The sequence below is a fragment of the Berkeleyomyces rouxiae genome (assembly GCF_048999995.1).
Source record: "Berkeleyomyces rouxiae strain 22BRR77 chromosome Unknown BrBRR77_ptg000003l, whole genome shotgun sequence".
Taxonomy (NCBI): domain Eukaryota; kingdom Fungi; phylum Ascomycota; class Sordariomycetes; order Microascales; family Ceratocystidaceae; genus Berkeleyomyces; species Berkeleyomyces rouxiae.
Window position 1 is genome coordinate 2,506,495 of NW_027396493.1, and position 19,350 is coordinate 2,525,844.

General features: G+C 49.7%; 7 protein-coding genes across 7 annotated transcripts; 4 read left to right on the forward strand and 3 right to left on the reverse strand.

The window, feature by feature from the left end:
- Nucleotides 1–60: 60 nt before the first annotated feature.
- Nucleotides 61–1,876, reverse strand: BROUX77_003871 (uncharacterized protein; the record flags this gene model as incomplete). The annotated part of the gene is made up of 3 exons (XM_073748570.1): nucleotides 61–386; nucleotides 585–1,654; nucleotides 1,803–1,876. The coding sequence occupies 3 exons, from the start codon at nucleotides 1,874–1,876 to the stop codon at nucleotides 61–63; spliced, it is 1,470 nt and encodes a 489-aa protein (XP_073606296.1).
- A 607-nt stretch (nucleotides 1,877–2,483) lies between these two features.
- On the reverse strand, nucleotides 2,484–3,473 carry BROUX77_003872 (uncharacterized protein; the record flags this gene model as incomplete). The annotated part of the gene is made up of 1 exon (XM_073748571.1): nucleotides 2,484–3,473. The coding sequence occupies one exon, from the start codon at nucleotides 3,471–3,473 to the stop codon at nucleotides 2,484–2,486; it is 990 nt and encodes a 329-aa protein (XP_073606297.1).
- Nucleotides 3,474–4,975: 1,502 nt separating this feature from the next.
- Nucleotides 4,976–7,558, forward strand: BROUX77_003873 (uncharacterized protein; the record flags this gene model as incomplete). The annotated part of the gene is made up of 1 exon (XM_073748572.1): nucleotides 4,976–7,558. The coding sequence occupies one exon, from the start codon at nucleotides 4,976–4,978 to the stop codon at nucleotides 7,556–7,558; it is 2,583 nt and encodes an 860-aa protein (XP_073606298.1).
- A 1,938-nt stretch (nucleotides 7,559–9,496) lies between these two features.
- Nucleotides 9,497–11,062, forward strand: BROUX77_003874 (uncharacterized protein; the record flags this gene model as incomplete). The annotated part of the gene is made up of 1 exon (XM_073748573.1): nucleotides 9,497–11,062. One exon carries the CDS (start codon nucleotides 9,497–9,499, stop codon nucleotides 11,060–11,062), a length of 1,566 nt encoding a protein of 521 aa, XP_073606299.1.
- A 127-nt stretch (nucleotides 11,063–11,189) lies between these two features.
- BROUX77_003875 (uncharacterized protein) lies at nucleotides 11,190–11,783 on the reverse strand (the record flags this gene model as incomplete). Its single annotated transcript, XM_073748574.1, has 2 exons — nucleotides 11,190–11,554; nucleotides 11,627–11,783. The coding sequence occupies 2 exons, from the start codon at nucleotides 11,781–11,783 to the stop codon at nucleotides 11,190–11,192; spliced, it is 522 nt and encodes a 173-aa protein (XP_073606300.1).
- Nucleotides 11,784–12,256: 473 nt separating this feature from the next.
- On the forward strand, nucleotides 12,257–14,839 carry BROUX77_003876 (uncharacterized protein; the record flags this gene model as incomplete). Its single annotated transcript, XM_073748575.1, has 4 exons — nucleotides 12,257–12,334; nucleotides 12,408–12,984; nucleotides 13,047–13,265; nucleotides 13,326–14,839. The coding sequence occupies 4 exons, from the start codon at nucleotides 12,257–12,259 to the stop codon at nucleotides 14,837–14,839; spliced, it is 2,388 nt and encodes a 795-aa protein (XP_073606301.1).
- A 1,565-nt stretch (nucleotides 14,840–16,404) lies between these two features.
- On the forward strand, nucleotides 16,405–18,961 carry BROUX77_003877 (uncharacterized protein; the record flags this gene model as incomplete). Its single annotated transcript, XM_073748576.1, has 3 exons — nucleotides 16,405–16,684; nucleotides 16,757–18,303; nucleotides 18,368–18,961. The coding sequence occupies 3 exons, from the start codon at nucleotides 16,405–16,407 to the stop codon at nucleotides 18,959–18,961; spliced, it is 2,421 nt and encodes an 806-aa protein (XP_073606302.1).
- Nucleotides 18,962–19,350: the final 389 nt, after the last annotated feature.

The window sequence follows — 19,350 nt, forward strand, 5'->3', positions numbered from 1 at the left end:
AGAAAAGGAAATACAGTAGTAGTGGTCATATTGATAGGGTATTCATTACATAGTAATTAATCATTCATCATCAACTGGTTCTCTATCGACAAACTTCATGTACTCACCAGCATTCTCGTCATTCTTGGTGAGAATACTCCAGGCCTCCTGAACGGGCTGAAGCAGGTCATCATTGAAAGCAAGATCGGAACCAGTACACGGAACCGTCACTGTAGCTCCATCTTCCACAAGAGACGAAGTACTTTGGGCTTGTTCGTAATAAAATTGTACGAGAGACTTGGGATCGGGCGACTCGGGAGTTGCGATGGAACAGAGAAGTAATGTGAGAGCGATATGTAGCACGGTTTTCGAAGACGAGTAGGCCAAGGAAGAAAAGTACACGACACCTGCCATTTTGAAGTTAGCAAAATATCCAAGACAGGAATGCAACTTGGAATGATTGAATAGGGGGAAGGCATCAGAGTCTAATTAAAATGGGATCCTCAAAGCTTTTGCTAGGATAACGTAGATAAGTTGACTGTAGGATTCATCATGAAAGCCTGAGTGAGTGTGAAAAATGCAGTGAAATATAATAGAAAACTTACATTGAGATGAGGGACATTCCCCGGTGTCGCTCGAGTGTATCATAGCATACACAGGATGCTCCTGAGCCTCGGACAGCGACTTTGCGGGGAATGCCACGACAACAACTGCAGGTATTTGACCACCATCAACAGGAGCTTGGAATAGATGCGTTGGTTTCGTGTCAACGACGGCCACTAGTTTACTCGTCATCATGTTCCCAGACGGGGTTTCTGGGCTGGTGACGAAAGCACGGGCTTTCACCGTGATGCCGCCAGTGATTGTGACTTGGACATTTGCGTCTTCGTCAGAGATAGGCCTTGAATCGTCTACACCAGTGCCCAGGACGTAGGCAGCGCCTCCAACAGCACAAGCTCGGCAACTTGCTTGGATAATCTCAGCAAGTCCACCAAACTTGGGGTAAACGGCAGCAAATCCATGGCCAAACACTCCCATGGAGTTCAGGTGACGATAGATTGCAGCGATGCCAGAGCCTGTTGAGATTTTGTCATCCAGACTGAGAGTGAGGGTAGTTATAAAAGTCTGCAACGATTGGTCAAGTTTGAACGAGGAGGCCAAAAAGCTGGAGAGTGGTTCATCGGCAAACAGCTCCCACGACGATTTGTTGTCTTCAGATTCGTAATCTAGGACAAGCTTAAGAAATTTCATCATACTACGCTTTGCTTTCGCAGAAAGCGCAGTAGTCAGGAAGACATCTTCGCGTGTTGAGGGAAGTTTGACGAGCGTCGATTTCTCACCATCCTTTTCAGGCTGGTAGATGAAGAAAGAACCGACGGCTAAAAACTCTAGGCAACGGAAGGCTCGGGACGAAACCAACTGGTTGACAAGCTCAGATCGACAATGGACTATCTGAGGCGAAAGACTTAGGGTATATGCGCGAGAGGGGCCAAGAGACGCTTTGGCACCGTCTGACCGGGTGAATATGGCTGCACGGAACAGCTTTTCGGGATCCGATGCAGCATTTTCTGCTGCCCAGGCTTCTGCCTCGTCTAGAGTGAGCGCGGCACTAGAGCCTCCATAATATTGGTGGCGGTCCAGATGCAGGACCTTCTTGTTGGATCTCGAGAGTGCACTTTACCCAGGGAAAGGAAAACACGCAGTCAGGACCTGGCGTCAGTCAGATCCGATCCGATCAAGCCCATCTGCCACGGCCGCAACATGCGAAGCCACACATTCCAAGGAAGCGACAAGAAGAGAAAATGGAGAAAGAGAATACTCACAGGGCCAGAAGCGACTGCTGCAGACCGGTGCCGTTGATCACAACATCCCACACTTCGTCCGCGAGAGACTCCATGGCGAGGTTGATGAGTGGAGAGAAATCAAAAAGGATTTTAGAAGAGAGTTGGTGTAAAGCTGCTATTTATGGAGGAAATGAAGGTGGGTTTTGAAGAGACAACCTGTGGCCGGTGAAAACTCAGACGAAGAAGCCCTCTCCTCCCAGCCTTGGCCCCACATACAGTAATACTAGTGGGGTCCTGGGCTTAGTCATACGAACAGCCCGCTTTTCCTCAGCCTCCCAGGAAGCATAAGTTCACAGGGCCATCAGCCAGCCGAGCGAACTCCTTTTCTTTTCTTTTGAAACTCAACCGATCAGCAACGACTGTGACGCAGAACTTTCTTAGATGTGCGTGGCAGTTTATAGTCGAAGCCTTCATTGGCTCTTCGACGTCCAATGCTGGGCGGGAGATTAATTCCTTTACGGGCCGGTATCTACTGCTCTAGACGCGACTCTGTTTTCGCATGAAAGACTGGTTCGAATGGCTTGTACATTTCTCTCATAAAATATCTTTTACTCTGCACAAGATACGTGTTATCTCGGCTTTCGATTGTGATGCAATGTTTTTAGTAAAGTGCCACTCTCTACGGATTATCATGCCTTTTCATAACTATGCTGTAATCATTTATGGTAGCACCGCCTTAAACTCATCCCATCGCTTCCCACACACCTCAACATAGGCGCTCAGTAACTCTGGCGATATTGTCGTACCGCCGGCCTTGGTGATGCCTAATATCTTGGTCTCCCCACTGTTTTTATCCACGACCATTGTCATGCTCTCATTGCAGAGCTTCTCTTCCAAGCTGTCAGGGTCCAGGAGCAGCCAGTATTTGCCCTTGCCTGCAGTTCCGAGATCTTTGTCGTTAAAGACGGTCGCCGTGCATGCCACAGGAAGCGTTGTAATGGACAGAGGCACAGACTTGTCGCGGGAACAAAGCACCATCTCGCGATCGGCATCCCAGTGAGCCTTGGGAAGCTTGGTGTCCCTCAGGGCGGCGACAATGGCGGCCCAGGAAGCATCGAATGGGTTACCATCAAATGAGATAAAGAATAGGTCAATATAGAGCACCCAGTACGCAATAGTGACGGCGCCTTCATCTTGCTCATCGTCAACCATCTTGTCATCCTCGTCATCCTCTCCCGTTGTGCTCGGCATGGAATATTTAATGCGCAGGTCCTCAGGTCTGATCAACTTGGACGAGTGAAGCATCGAAAACACACGTGTACTCAGGGTTTGCGCCAAGGTAGTAGGAGGGACTCCTGGCAAGAACTGTGGCGAGCATCCAGTGGCCAGCTCAATGTTGGGGACTAGCAAGTCGTAGTCGAGGAGTTCGGACTCAGTGTTAGATTCTCTGAAGCTGGGGATCTTGGAAACAGGTATCGTTTCGCCACGCACACCGCAAATCACGGTAGTGTTGCCAAGCCTCACCAAGGAGCTGCCATGGGCATGGGTTAGACTTGACTGATTTATGTAGGGCGGTCTTGCGACATCGGGAGTGCGGCCATTGCTTCGCAGAGGGCCTCCGGGGGCTTGAGAGTCGAGGTTGGCAAGAAGATATGGGTGAGGCGCAAGCTTTGCGAACGTTGCGCGAGGCAGGCCTACTGCGGAGGCCATGTTGGTATGTATTTGGGAATATGGGGGCGCGTCAAAACAAGTCGGTAAGGTCGTAATAATGAGCACCCAGGGTCAAAAATAGAGATTGAAAGGCCGTGCTATTGAGCTGTCGACATCGTGATGCCAACCCAATGCAAACCTGCCTCCAAAGAAATTTCGGGCTTATCGCCTAACCCTAATGACCCATTTCTTATCTCTAGACATCCTTGCACAATAATCTCAAGGGTTACACAGCGCGCGGCTTTCCATCAACGGTATGACGAACCACAAAACAACGATTTCGACCTTGGACCCGTGAGCAATACTTGAAGAGATCTATTGACGTTCCAGACTTTTGCGAAAACAAGTCAGACAAACTCACCAGGAGTCTTTTCCGCAATTTTCATTGGACATTGAAGCTGGACATCAAGCCACTCGGGGATTATAGACCGATGCCTGTGTAGCCAATCAGATTTCGTGTTTTACCGCCAACAGCCAGTTCCAATATGTCATGGCGGGGACCCCTGATGGATAGCTGTCCTCCGATGTTGGTCCTTTTTCAGACAAGCAAAATGTAATAAGGCCGTTTTGGGTGGCAGGTGTTTCTTCATGTGGTACGATTTTGTGTACTACTATGTTACCTTTGCGGTTTGTCTGTGTGAATTCACACATGCTTTGCAGTCTTGACGTTGCATATTGTGACAATGCAGCAGTGATTCTTTGTAGCTTACAAGCGCCCGGGGCACATGGAAGCAAGGAAGAGAAATATTGCTTTGATATGGCTCCTAGTTGGCATGGCTAGGTAGTCAAGCTAGTTCTTGATGCCTTGGTCAATGGAGTATTGACAAGAAGGTCTATTTAAGATATGATGTTCTGTGAGCCTCGACTAAACAATACTTGTAGAGCTTGACTAGAGCTCACTTCATCACAACGATATAGCAAGGGCCGTGGGTTGTGTGAAGAGAAAACAAGCTCATGTAAGTAGATCCCACTGACAGGCCCAACTAGCGCTTATATGCAGACGTCCAACTGTGTAGAAACAGAAAGACTGGCATTTGTGAAGTCCGCGCAGGAGTCAAAGCACATATCCGCGGCCGCAGGCCTGGATTGGGCCTTTCTTTTTCGTCCGTCTCCCCCTTGTACAGACACTACGACGTGCCAAGTATGGTGTGGAGCTTGCCTCTTTTCTCTTCCCCATGTTCTCGAGAGACTTGACGGATGGTGAGCTGTAACCTTTGCAGCATCCTTTGATTGCATACATTAGTACCACCGGCCCCCAAGCCAATGATGGGCTGTTATCTCCATCTGTCTTCGTTTCATACTTTGTTTTGTGGAATAAACTACATATTTTATCCTCTTGGTGATTCCAAAGCTTCTTGGTGTGTCAAAGCTGCAAGTCAAAAGTAGAACCCTCCCTGCCAGTGGCCAGTCTCGATAGCCTTTGTTCCCATTTAGTTATTGTCATTCTTTCTGGAGACGTCTATCTTGTTAATTTCTTTCTTCTCATAACGACACACACATTCATGGACTCAATACAGCAACCACCGCAGCCTATCGGCGCCAGCACCGGCGCCGGTCTAAATCTGGTTGCCCGAATCCACATTCCACTCATGCCAACCAGCCCTCCTGGCCTCTATGAGGCGCACATCGTCGACCCATGGGAAAAGTCTGGCAAGTACGGTCGATGGTGGACCTACTTTGCCGTGGCTATAACTACATCTGTGGCCTTTATGAGAATGTGGCACTTCTGGCAAGACCGCATCCGCCGTGCCTTATACAAAAATGAAGTCGACGAGTACTTCCAGAACTTGTACGCTGTGAATCCCGAGTATGCACACGCTGCCATGGCCACAGGCAATGCGGGAAACACATTTATAAATCAACAACACCACCAATACCAAGAAGAACAGCACCAATTCCCTGAAGAGATTCCAGCAGGCTTACAGTTCAAGCCCAAGGCACATATGTCAAGTGTTGGATGGGTAAATGACGTCATTGCCCTATTTCGCTGGACCTTTTACCGGCCCATTCCAGATATTCGATGGTCGAAGCACCGCATCAGCTTCTCGTCTGTCGCAGTACTATTTTGTGTCTTTCTCGCTCTTCTTTTTGTGCTTCTCAGTGTCTTTCTTCAGCAGCCTCTGTATTGGGAAAGCATCAGATACGGCTCGCCGCCTATAGCCATTCGAGCCGGCATGATTGCTGTTGCAATCACGCCTTGGATTGTGGCCACCAGCATGAAGGCCAGCATCCTTACCATTCTTATCGGAATTGGCTCTGAAAGGTTGAACGTTTTCCACCGCTGGCTGGGATACATCACGCTATTACTAACGTTGATCCACACGATCCCGTTCTACGTGCAGCCAGTGTGGAAAGATGGGGGGTCCGAGGTTTTCTCTAGGATCATCAACGGTGGTAGTGGGATGGTATACGGCACTGGAGTCGCATGTCTTGTGCCTCTTGTCTGGCTTTGCGTAGCCTCCCTCCCGTTTCTTCGGCGGGTTGCTTATGAAGTCTTCGCCATGCTCCATGCCCCGGTGGCCGCGGTTTACATTGGCCTGTTGTTCTGGCATACGAAAAACTACCTCTCTTCTTGGGACTACCTGTATACCAGTGTTGCTATCTGGGGCTTTTGCTATCTTCTCCGCTTCTTCAACCTAAACTGGGTGAAGCCATGGCGCCGGTTCGCCTTTTTGGTTGGTGATGAAGCTGCAGTGACGCTCTTACCCGAAAATGCTGTCAAGATCACGATCCCGACTTGCATGCGGTGGAAGCCTGGTCAGTTCGTTTACCTCCGGATGCCAGGCGTCTCATTTTTCGACAACCACCCCTTTACCATTTCATCTCTATGTAGTGAAGACTTCCCATCTGCATATGGCGAGGGTTATCGTGATTGCGTTATCGTCTTCAAGCCCTATAGAGGCTTTACCCGTCGAGTTCTCGAAACTGCTATTGAAAAGGGGCCATTCCACACCTACCGCGCCTTTTTAGACGGACCATACGGAGGTCTCAGACGTGACCTATCATCATTTGACACGTGCATTCTGATTGCAGGCGGGAGTGGAATCACGGCTCTCATGTCCCAGCTACTCAATCTCATTAAACGCATGCGCGACGGCAAAGCTATCACTCGCAAGGTAGTCGTTGTATGGACAATGAAGCGAATTGAGGCTTTAGGCTGGTTCCGCGAAGAGCTGCGCATCTGTCGCGAAAGTGCACCGCCCGAGGCTGTAGCATGCAAGTTCTTTGTTACTGCTACCAAACAACAAGTGCCAGAACCTAGCGCTGTTCCTGAAGTTGCCGATCAATCGAAAGTGGCCCATGCAGCCGCTCCGACTATACATGACCGACTTGATGCTTTTGTTACCGGTGTGGCATCAAAACGCAACTCTGCTCTGATCGAGGCCGAAGTCCGAGCCCAAGCGGAACGTGACGAGACCCGGCGGCAAAGTCAATATCTTGAGAGCCAAGATGTGATCACGAACTTACCACACCCAGAGGACCTCTATGGTTATGGCGAACACCAAAAGTCCCACGATGGGAAAGGCGAGTGTCAAGATCCGGGCCCCAGTCACCATGGAATCACTCGCCAAACAAGCTTCCATTTCCCGATAATGCAAAATCCAAACCCTCCGCATTTCAACCATATTCCGCCGACGGCAAGACCGGTTCAAGACGCAACACAAACTGTTGAAAACAAGCAAGATGGCGAACTTCCCGTCCAGGTGCCAGAGCTCGCATATCTCCGCACCGCAAGCTTGAACCCAGAAGCCAACATAGCCTCTGGCTTTGATTTTGGCTTTTCAGAATCTCCGACAGAACTCCAGCGGAATCTGATACGCTCTGCGTTTCCCATGCCGCATCACATTGACGGCGGCTGGTCAGTTGAATATGGACGCCCTGATCTTGCCTATATGTTGAAGGGGTGGGCCATGGGTGGGCCTGAAGGTAGGGGGATTCTGGGCCGGCGGACAGCGGTCTTTGTATGCGGGCCTCCAACAATGAGAGAAGGGGTGGCAAGCACAGTTGCAAAGTTGCAGGCCAATATTTGGGGGGATGATATGTTGGAGGAGATCTTCTTGCACACGGAAAATTATGGGTTATAGGAAAGGAAGCGGGAAATTGTGTTTTCGAAGTTTGAAGATGAGTTGCTATCAGGGATTTCTCTATAGGTCACTACATAGCTGTCATGGCTGTGCCTACTTGTATATCTGTGGTTTCATGCGGACAGAAGCGCTGGCGCTTAACCTTAATAATGACACGGACGCTGAAACAGATGACTTTTCCTTGTGTCACCAAACTCTTGTTGTTTCTAAAGCTGGGTGGAATAGCTGAGTTGCTTGGACCGCTAATAAAACGTCTGTGCCAATACTAGGGATCTATATAACTATTGTTGGAAGGGAACTACCGCCGTCTATTGTCCGATGCCATAGGTCGCATCATTAACTCACGTGACTTCAAGGTCATATGTTAGTCCTTGGAATCTCATGTTTAAGGTGGCAAACTTCAGATCGCCTGATCTGGGAATAACCTTTCTCCGCTCATGCGAGGAAAAGGTCACCTGCACGACAAATCTGATGGGCATATAATGCACAGGGTTTTCCCTTTCCTTGGTGGTAGAATCTAAGATAGAACATAATCACAATAACGTCTTTTCTCTCAACCTTTAAGTCAATCCAGATCTCCTTCATACATTCATTGTCTAATAACTATGCCCGGATACATGAACGGTGGGATATTTTGTACTCTTACCATGGGCCTCATGTAATGGGCGTCTAATCCTATCGTCCAATTTCAGGACTTTGTGTATACACAATAACTATCGATAACTAGATGTAACTACACATCCTAACTTACAGCAGCTATGAATGACAAAATAAGGTCTGTCGTATGGTGATCCCGTACAACTACATGACCAGAACTTCGGAATACTCACATATGGAAGTAGATAGTCGTATAAAGGGTGCCGTCTGTCGGGTGTTGACTTAGTCCGGGCCAAATTCAACAGTGATTTTGATCTTAGAACTGCTTTTGGGGAATTAACCAAGGTAATGTGGGTTTTGAAAGAAAAGAAAACGTGTGTAGTTTACGTCTGGCTAACTATTCCCTTGTTAGTAATCACTAAATGGAATGACAAGCAACTCTACGAGGTCTACGGTATACTAGGGTTAGCTACGCACGAGGGTTATATCGCAGTGCAGAAATCCTGTGCGGCAACGCAAACACGATCTAGGCATGGTCAGCACTGCAGCGATCTCATGTTTTGGTACTCATCACAACATATCCTATTTTCATTCAGCTCCAGTCAGCTGCTCGGTTTCTTATACTTTTATCAGTGTGAGTCCTCGCCCATTACGAAAGACAAAAAAGCAAGCATCTATCTTCATTCCCAGCTGTCAGCTAGTTATGCAGACTTGATCCTTGGATGCATGCAGACATGCATTCTGCCAGAAAACTTGCATCGAAGGATCCAAGCACGTCATACAAATGAATTGACGTTATGCTTGGACGTGTGAACTGATCTTGAGGCGCAACATCTCACCAAGCTCTCAGTAAATCAAGGGATTGTAGTGCACCCTCATAACAGACTACGAAAGAGATGAGCTCCAGGCGTCAACACAAAGTACATTAACTATGTACAATATGTATGTAGTACGTAACTACATACACAACCAGCTGTAGACTGACTGCCTCTGTGCGTGTTGTTGCTTCATCAGCAACCTCTCACTCTAGTAACTAACTCATCAACAGTTGGCCGTCGGCTCCTAGTATGCCACTTGGGGCGCTGTCGCGCGGGGCTGGACCTGTCCCAGCTAGGCCATGAGCCTCAGTAAATAGGCTAAATCGGGGCTAGCTAGGGCTCCGATTGGCATGCTACTCTGCATAATTCAGAAGCCCCTCTCCGAGTTCAGCTTCAACCTGCCGTTTCCTGCGCTTCTCCCATGCTTACTAGCAGGCTTTATACGCCAGTCAATTGCTGCTCAAAGCTTCACACTTGACTACTTACTCGCTGCTTTTTGCCTCTCATTAGCTACTCTGCCTCCATGAACTCCACAATCAGCGACGAGATACACAAGGCCTCAGGCGACGGCATCCCTTTCCGTGCTCAGCCTCACCACATCCACCGCACTTGGGCGCGGACCTTCTCGTCTCTTCCGGAGCTGTATATCCAGCCCGAGTCGCTCGCGGAAATTGAAAAGACTGTCAATCTTGCCCGCAAATGCCGCCGTCGTCTAGTGACGGTGGGCTCGGGCCATTCACCCTCGAATCTGACTTGCACCAGCAGCTGGCTCGTCAACCTTGACAAGTTCAACAAGATCCTCTCGCTGAATATCGAGACCGGCATCGTGGTCATGCAGAGCGGCATTCGGCTGTACATGCTGAACGAAGTTCTGGAGCGACACGGCTTGGCAATGCCGAATCTAGGTTCTATCAACGAGCAATCCATTGCGGGTGTCATTTCTACTGGCACCCATGGAAGCAGCTTGAAGCATGGCCTTGTGTCAGAGAGTATCACCTCACTCAAAATCACTCTTGCTGATGGCACTACGCAACGCTGTTCTGCAGAAGAAAACTCAGAGCTCTTTCGCGGCGCCTTGTTATCTCTAGGTGCTCTAGGCATCATCACCGAAGTAACGTTCCAGGCCGTGCCTGAATTTAAGCTTCAATGGGATCAAGTCATCGATGCCGATAGCCGGGTTCTGAGCACGTGGGATACAGATCTCTGGACGCGCGGCGAGTATGTTCGTGTTTGGTGGCTTCCGCATACACGTCGCGCGGTGATCTGGCAAGCCAACCGCACCGAAGACCCAGAGACACATACACCTGTTAGTTATTACGATGGCGCGCTGGGGTACTACATTTACCACAACCTCTTGTATCTTGGACTCTGGATGCCCAAACTGCTGCCATGGGTCGAGTGGTTTGTTTTCGGCATGCAACATGGCTTCCGCAACGGCACGCACAAGGGCGCCGTGCAGCAAAGCCGAAAGGCGCTTCTTATGAACTGCTTGTACTCACAATGGGTGAACGAATGGGCTTTGCCTCTGGAAAATGGAAAGGAGTTCCTTCGCCGCTTTTCAACTTGGTTAAACAAGCTGCCCCCATGTGACCCAGACTACATGGAGCCAAACATTCCCTACTCCTCCGATGGCTTGTATATTCACTCGCCTGTTGAAGTTCGAGTCTCTGATTCTCGCGTAAACGGATCTATCCGCCCATACTTAGATACCTCGATGGCGAATGGCCAAACGCTCTATGTCAACGCTACGCTCTATCGGCCTTATGATCTGGATCCAGACTACCTATTTCGCTATTACGCTGCATTTGAACACATCATGAAGGAGTTGGGGGGCCGGCCACACTGGGCCAAGAATTTCCATACTACGGTAAAGGACTTTGAGGCTTTCTATGGCTCAGATCTCGACTCCTGGAGAAGTGTTAGAGCCAAGGTTGATCCTGAGGGCATGTTTGTGGGACCGTGGCATCGGAAAATGGTACTGCCAGAGAACTGCCCAAAACTCGAACTGGAAGAGGAGCTTGTTGAGGAACAAGTGCAGCATCGCAAAGGAGCTTTGTTTGTAGGGAGACAGGTTGAGGAGGAGCTGTAGTCAAGCAAAGCCATTGTGATGTTTTTATTGTTAATTTTGCTGCGTATTGATTTTTTCTTATGAGTATTAGTTCGTACTCATACACATGTTTAACGAGCTTGCTTTGGCTATCTCCCATAGTTAATCATTAATCCATATTTTTCGCCTCCTCAACCTTTACGCCTTTTGCTCCATCCCGGTTTGCTCTCCAGACACCCTTCCCGTCTTCAAACTCCTCCCGCTTCCACACCTGAACCCTGGCTTTACATTGCTCCAGAGCATCCTCGCCTGCCTCCCATGCCGCCTTTCGGTGAGGCGACGACACAGCGATTACTATGCTCTCTTCACCAATTGGGACAGGACCAAGGCGATGGACCATGGTGATGCCGTTCAAGCAAAAGCGAGCTACCAATTCTTGGCAAATTGTGAGCATCGTCCGCAGAGCCATTTTTTTGTAGGCCGAGTACTGTAGTTCCTTGACTGTTTTACCGTCAAAATTGTCACGAGTCGTCCCTAAGGATACATGTTAGTTAGTCATTGCACTAGCAACTAACGTTGCGCAGAAGCACAAGGAAAAGTGCATACCAGCAAATACTACTATAGCCCCAGCCTGTGGACTTCGTACGCGATCCATGGCATCCTTGACCGATAAGTGGTTGAAAGTGAAGCCGACATAGCATAAGCCTTCTGATAACTCCCAGATATCGGAAGCCGGCATATTCTCAGTGACGGGGTCGGACATCCTGTGTTTGTTGTAGACTTGCAGACTTGCAGGGTTTATGTTTATAAGTTGATGCAATCTAGCAAAATTCGGTTGATTAAAAAACACAATCTCACATGAACCCAACTGTCGGTCTGAGTGAAAATGCACAGGTCATATGAGAATTCTCTGAGACTTGACACTCATACTTGATCTCCTGGCCAATGTCATTCTTGTTCATGTAATTATCAGAGGTTGATTATTGCCAGCTGTCTGGGGTACAAGCTGCCAGCTGCCAGGCCCGGCTGCAGTGTCAAACTCTAAACGTGCATGATAGCCCGCCTCTGCAGCTTTGCGACCTCCTGACCAACTCAAAATCGCCTATCAACTCACCACATTCTCATCTCACATTCAACCATCTGTGATTCCAAGATTTTCAATGGATCCCAACGACCAAAACCGTCTATGCGAAGCGATGGAGGGCAATTTACATGTTCTTCCAGACCCTCATCACAATGGTGCTGATGAGCCCCCCAGTGATGCCTCCTGCAAATCTCGATCTCGGTCCCGATCTCGATCTCGATCTTGGCATGGTAATGCCCTATGCCAGTCCGACAAACTATCACCAAGCCACTACCATAGCTAGACATGAAAGCCCAAGTCTAGCCAATACAATCATTATCACTGCCACTACTACCACAAATCGGCTTGGTGCTCTATAGCATGTCTGCTAACATCCTCACCGGCCTAGGCCCACGAGATTACTCAGGGTCCCCCCATAGGAACCAAGACCGTGCATCAAGATATCACTCGACGCGAACAAATGGCCGCCAAACAGAGCTCTCATATGATGACGCTCTACACACAGACGGCCACCAGCGCAGTAGAAATGGAGACGAGGACGACGAGTCTGAAGATGGTCGCATTTATGAGAGTGACGTGTCTCAGGAATACGACGATGAGGAAGCCTACAATGACGGAAACCATCGTGATCGGCGTCATGACCGCTATCGCGATAGCCGACGATACCTAGATTTAGACTACGATGGTGATTCCAGGCGTTATTCCACGAGCCCACAGCGTAACCGTCAACGATCATTCTCTCCAAAATCCGCCGAGCCGACAAACACCGTCGTTGTTGAGTGTGTTGGTGGTAGTATCCCCCGTACGAATATGCAACCTATCCTGTACTCATCGACAAACATTGGCGACTATCCAACGACGCATATTCGGTTCAATGGTGGTACGGACTCCAACCCCTCTGGGTCTCTCTACTTGACAGTGACTAACATGATTGAATTGTAGGCCGTTTTTTGTTCATAGAATTCCAGTCAGTGGACGACTCTATCAGTTGGATGGAAACGAACCATCCCACAGTCAATCTTCAATTCCCGGGAACGGGTGATGTTTCCAACGAGCCACTCCCGTGTCGCACATTTTACGTCCGATCACGCAGTTCTAATGCCGCCGCATCTTTTCACGAGAATCGAGACGTTTCTCGAAAGCGAAATCGCAAAATGCCTGGTAAGCTTGTTCTTGTCGCACATGTTTTCAGAACGCGTCTTTAGTTAACACACAGCACAGACGCTTCCTCTTACAGACAACAACTCACCGGTGCGACTGATACTTCCACAACTCCCTCTCAAATTCTCGTACTTTATCCCCTAGCGGCTTCAGTAACAGAAGACATACTGGCTGCAGGTGCCAAGCAGCTCGAGAAAGAGGAAAAGTCGAATGCGCCTGTCAGGGCAGAGGGTGCTCCTAAGCTCAAGTCTACTGCACCAGTTGGTGATACATCTGGTCTAGGGGCCAAAAAGAACAGCATGCATAGAGTTATTTTGATGCGCGACACACGCACAAACACATCTATGAACTACGGATTTGCAGAGTTCTGGACACTTGAAGATGCCATGGCTGCCATGGCAAAGTTCCAAAAATCACGGACATTCACGATTGAATCTGCGCCCGTCATGGTCTCGACCATTCATCTCGGTGTCTTTGTTCCTGAAACGCGAGAGGTGCTACCCAGCATCGATAAACAGTCTTTCCACCCGCTTTTCAATCCTGCCATCCGTGTCAGATACAGAGATCTACGCGTTTACCCTAGTATCAAAATTGTTGCTTCAGAGCCTCCACGGGGCGCGATCTTGCCCAGTGCGGCTGTCACAAGTGTTGAGGATGATAAGAAGGCGAAGAAGAGGAAGGGCGATGCCTTGGCTTCGGGAACTGCCAAAAAGCCCGTGGTCATGGCAGGCCAAATCGCAATGTGGCAGAAAAAGCACGCCGAAATTTCCCAGCCAACTCCGAACGGCCCGTCAAAGAGCTCTGCAAACTCAATACCTGTAACATCTAGAAATGCGCCTATCAAGATTTCTCTTGGGGGACTTAGCAAAAGTCTCGGTGCATCTACGCCTGAGCTCAAAGTTGCAAGTGCATCATCAGAATCTCCCGCAGCAGCAACGTCAGAAAAGACAACGCCAGAGACAGAGGAGCGCATCACGTCGTTTATCGATCGAGATAAGCTTCAGTGCCTCCTGTGCATGATGAAGTACAAGTCTCTTGATGACTGCGACACTCATGAACGCTCGCGCAACCACACCAACGCAATGCAAAACGAAGACAAAGTCAAAGCCGCAACGGAGCGAATGATCGCTCGTTTTAAGAAGAAGCTAGCTTCAAACACTGCCGCTAGTGAATCACAATATCGTGATCGTGCACAGGAACGACGTGCTGCATTTAACCAACCAGATCAACCAATAAGCGGCAAGACGAAATCAAATGTCAAGGATTCCGGGCCCAAATCCAAGCAAAACGAGAAGCCAGTACCACCCGAGAAGCCATTAGTTGCAACAGGCAAAGGCTCGTCGCTATTGTCTAAAATGGGGTGGACGGCCGGCACAGGCCTAGGTGCTAACGGGGCCGGGCGCACCGATATCATTGCCACGCATGCCTATCAGGATGGCGTTGGACTAGGAGCCGAGGGCGGCAATTTAGGCGACGCACAGGCCCTGGCTGAGAAGAAGACAACCGGTCGGTACAGCGACTATCTAGAGACGGTACAGGACAAAGCGCGCGAACGCTATCGACAATTAGAATAGCACAAGTCACCGGGAACCAGCTCGTAGCTCCACTCAGCCCTGTCGTGGCCTGTTCTGTGCTGTCGCGATGCAGCACAGACATGCAATTCAGCTAAAGGCGTAAAAATAGGCGCAACATTGCTTTAAATCACGATGCACACACACAGGCGTCTGAATGACGTGAGCTTAATTCAGACCGCGCGTGTTCCTTATGCAGCCAAGGACTTAGACGAGGGGAAGAAACAGTCAGATTGGAAGGCAGACAACATCGAAATCCGCCATTATGTTGTGTTACCTCATGGCAGGGCTAGGGGGACAAAGGTTCTAAACAGAGTCTAGGGTTTGAGAATGTTGTAGCAGTTGTTTGAGAAGATGGGCGGACAGGATGAAAGACAGGTGTATAAGAATGAAGTGAGGCTGATGAATGAGAGATTTATACCGGTCGTCCGACATCTCAAGGCATTATTTTTGGCGTAAAACTGGGTGTCCAAATGAAAATCTCATCCCTAGGGCTCTAATTTAGTAGGGTTAGCACACCACTTTTCGGAGGCTGCCCGTCAGCCGGGTCTTAGCCGGTCAACAACAATAGGCAATTTGTCTAACTACTACAACTCATTGTGATAATCCCCCGTCCTGCATGACAACCACGCTAAGCACGCTCTATCATGGAGCTGTGCTTCTACGAATCGCCATCTGTCGCGATGATGGCGTCAGATGCCACCAATTACTAGTCTTGGCACTCTGCACGCTTATTGTACCCCACATTTCATGGCCAGCATGTAATGTATAGTATCGCCCTGGATAGCACTTGTAGAGCCAGCCGTTCTGGTCTGGAGGTCCAGGGCGATATTTCTTCCCCCTTTGAGCACAGGCTTGGCATAAAAGGCAGGCTAGAAAGACACTGTGATTGCGGTGCGCAACTAGCCTCGGTGTATCAGTACTATAGGCCGTGCGGGTGGACTGCGAGTGGGGGTTATCCGGAGTGTGCAAGTTGCGCAGATTAAAAAACGCGATGGCAGAGCCTACGGCACAAGGCCTAGAGTCTAAACCACACGACAAGCCTTTTTGTGAGGCTCACTTTGCTGGTTTTAGATCCATCGCCGACAGAATGCTTGGCACACAGCCGTGAAGCCTGTGTGTGTGTACGGATTTGCTCACTAGAGCCGGCCAGAAGATGATGGATGGGAACAGGCGATGACGCCAAATCCAGCGTGCCGTCCTGGTGCCAATGCCAAGCAATTCGAGCTTCGATGTCTCTTGTGGATTGCTTGGCAAGTAGCTCGCCATCGCACAACCATCTGAGGTGGTGGCCTGTTGGACCCGGGCCATAGCCTGCAATTCGCCATTGGAACTGGCCTCCGTTCGGTGGTATTCTTCTTTAGGATACAAGAGGACATGGAGAGGAAGAGAAGGCGCGTGCTCGGGCTACGGATCATGGTAATGAGACATCCGCGATGGAGGAGGGACTTGAATATAAACTCCACGAGGCCCCTGCTTTCCCAAAAGCCCCCGTTTTCGTGTTTCCTTTTCTCTTCTCCCTTTTGTAAGACGGGAGTCCAACAAAACTCATCGCCCCGCTTCATAGCATGTCTCCCTCTAACAAAACCATTCGGCTAGCTGCCAAGACTGTTGGCATCGACCTTGACTACCGCGAGCGCTTGGAACCGACCGAAACGCTCCGTCAGACGGCCCACAGCATCCCCAATGTCGAGCCCTATATCGAGAATGACCCGTCGGCAACAGAGTGGCTTACGGAGCTGGTCCCGACAGGAGACGGAGTCGCAAACTATGTCCGAAGCTTGTTTCCCTTTTGGACGTGGATATTCCACTACAACTTGACGTGGATGTTGGGTGATGTTATTGCGGGTAAGCAGAAAACACAGAGATCATGGAATAACAATCGGTGCTAACTTTGTCGCTTCTCCTCCCGTCTTATAGGCGTTACTGTCGGATTTGTGGTTATTCCACAAGGCATGGCTTATGCACTGCTTGCGCAGCTCGGGCCCGAGTACGGCCTTTACACGTCGTTTGTTGGTTTCATTCTGTACTGGGCTTTTGCAACGAGTAAGGACATCACCATTGGCACCGTGGCCGTTATGTCAACACTCGTAGGACAGATTGTTGAGCGCATCCGCGATGACCACCCAGAGATGCTGGCAGAGGATATTGCTCGTGCGCTGGCCGTGATATCTGGTGCCGTGCTTCTGTTCCTGGGTCTGACGCGGCTGGGATGGGTTGTAGAGTTTATCCCACTAGTGGCCATCACATCGTTCATGACCGGCGCGGCTTTCAGTATTGCGGTCGGCCAGGTGCCTAAACTTTTGGGTCTTTCGGGCGTTAACACGCGCGACCCTGCGTATGAAATTGTCATCAACATCTTTAAGAAGCTCGACACGGCCAAGGGCTGGGACGCCGCCATGGGCCTTTCGGCTCTGTTCCTGCTATACGGCCTGCGTTGGCTCTTTGGCTACTTGACCAAACATCAGCCCCAGCGCAAGAAGCTTTGGTTCTTCCTTTCCACGCTGCGCATGGCCTTTGTCATCTTGTTGTATATTCTGATTAGCTGGTTGGTGAACAGAAACACCGAGTCATCTAAGCAAGCCAAGTTCAGCATTCTTGGCAAGGTCCCCAGCGGGTTCCAGCATGCCGGTGTTCCGACCATGAATTCCGAGCTTCTGCAGGCCCTAGCCCCAGATATTCCTGCCACCATTATCGTGCTGATCATTGAGCACATTGCTATCTCAAAGTCGTTTGGTCGGATCAACAACTATGTTATCAACCCCTCTCAAGAACTTGTAGCGGTGGGCTTCACCAACCTGCTCGGCCCGTTTCTCGGAGCGTATCCCGCCACTGGCTCGTTCTCGAGAACTGCTATTAAGTCCAAGGCTGGTGTGCGGACGCCACTAGCCGGTATCTTCACTGCGGTGATTGTCCTGCTAGCTCTGTATGCACTGACATCAGTGTTTTACTATATTCCCATGGCATCACTGTCTGGTCTGATTATCCATGCTGTGGGTGATCTCATGACACCCCCAAATGTTGTCTTTCAGTTCTGGGAGGTCTCGCCATTTGAGGTTATCATCTTCTTTGCTGGTGTCTTACTCACCGTATTCACCAACATCGAGAACGGCATTTACTTGACAATCTGTGCTTCTGCCGCTCTACTTCTTGTACGACTTTCGCGCACCAAGGGCCGTATTCTCGGCTATGTAAATATCCAGGAGGCTGTCAAGGAAGGCCAAGTTCTCTATGATGAGCATGGCACGGCTGTTGTGCGGGCTACTCGCCAAGCTTTCATTCCCATTAATGGCGAGGATGGCCACAATCCCAAAGTTAATGTGGAACAGCCCCATCCAGGAGTCATCATCTACCGCTTCCAAGAGGGATTTAGTTATGCTAACTCCGCACAACACACCGACAATCTGGTTGACATCGTTTTTCACAACACCCGGCGCACGCGCCTCGATCGGTATGAAAAGCTCGGAGTAAGTTTCTCCGATTTGTCTCACGTGCACTTGTAGAAGCATTCTAGAATACTAACTGTTACAGGATCGCCCTTGGAACGATCCTGGCCCCCGTCGCGGGGCTGTTCTAAACGTGGACGACAACCGACCAATTCTGCGAGCCATTGTTCTCGACTTTTCGTCAGTTAATAATCTCGACGTAACGTCGATCCAGGCTTTGATCGATGTGCGTAACCAGCTAGACCGCTACGCCAGTCCGGAATTCGTCGAGTGGCACTTTGCCAACGTCAGCAACCGATGGGCCCGGCGAGCTTTGGCCACAGCAGGCTTCGGCTACCCCTCAATCCAAACTCCTGACTCTGTTGGGCGCTGGCGACCCATCTTCAGCATAGCGCCTGTTGATTCTGCTGACAAAGAACTGGTGCGCGGATTGGATAATGACGACAAGACGGATGAAGAAGCGATCCAGCCGCTCAGCAACATAGCGCGGCTACAAAAGGACCAGGTGGCCAGGGAACCACATGTCACAGTCATTGGAGCCAACAGACCTTTTTTCCACATTGACCTAACGGCAGCACTGAAGTCGGTTATGCGCGATATCGAAGTTAGGGCACCCTCACCCATGTCGGATAAAGGCGATGGCGTCCGGGTGGCCCTGGCTCCCATAGAAGAAAGATAATCAAGCGCGGGCCAACAACCCCCAAAGCCTGCGATGAGAAAAGAATTGATAAGCGACTGCTGGAAAAAGAAAAAAAAATGACGGAACTCCGCAGAGCAAGCGCTTGATATTGGGTAATGGTGATCAAGAACGGCCACTTTGTTAACGAAAAAGGGACGGAAGCCAGACTTGAGGCTGTAACGTAACTCTAGTCAGGGCCAGCATCTGATGTACCATTTGCCTGTGCTTGGGAACCTGTGCCTGGTACCTAAATGCACACATGGCCAGGTCTGTGTGTGGTCTGTAGTTCAGTCTCTGATGCTGCCTGTAATGTGATCTTATTAAGTAACAATATTTTTAGAGTTAATGAAATTTCATGGGAATACCCCTGGTGCTATTCTGATTGAACT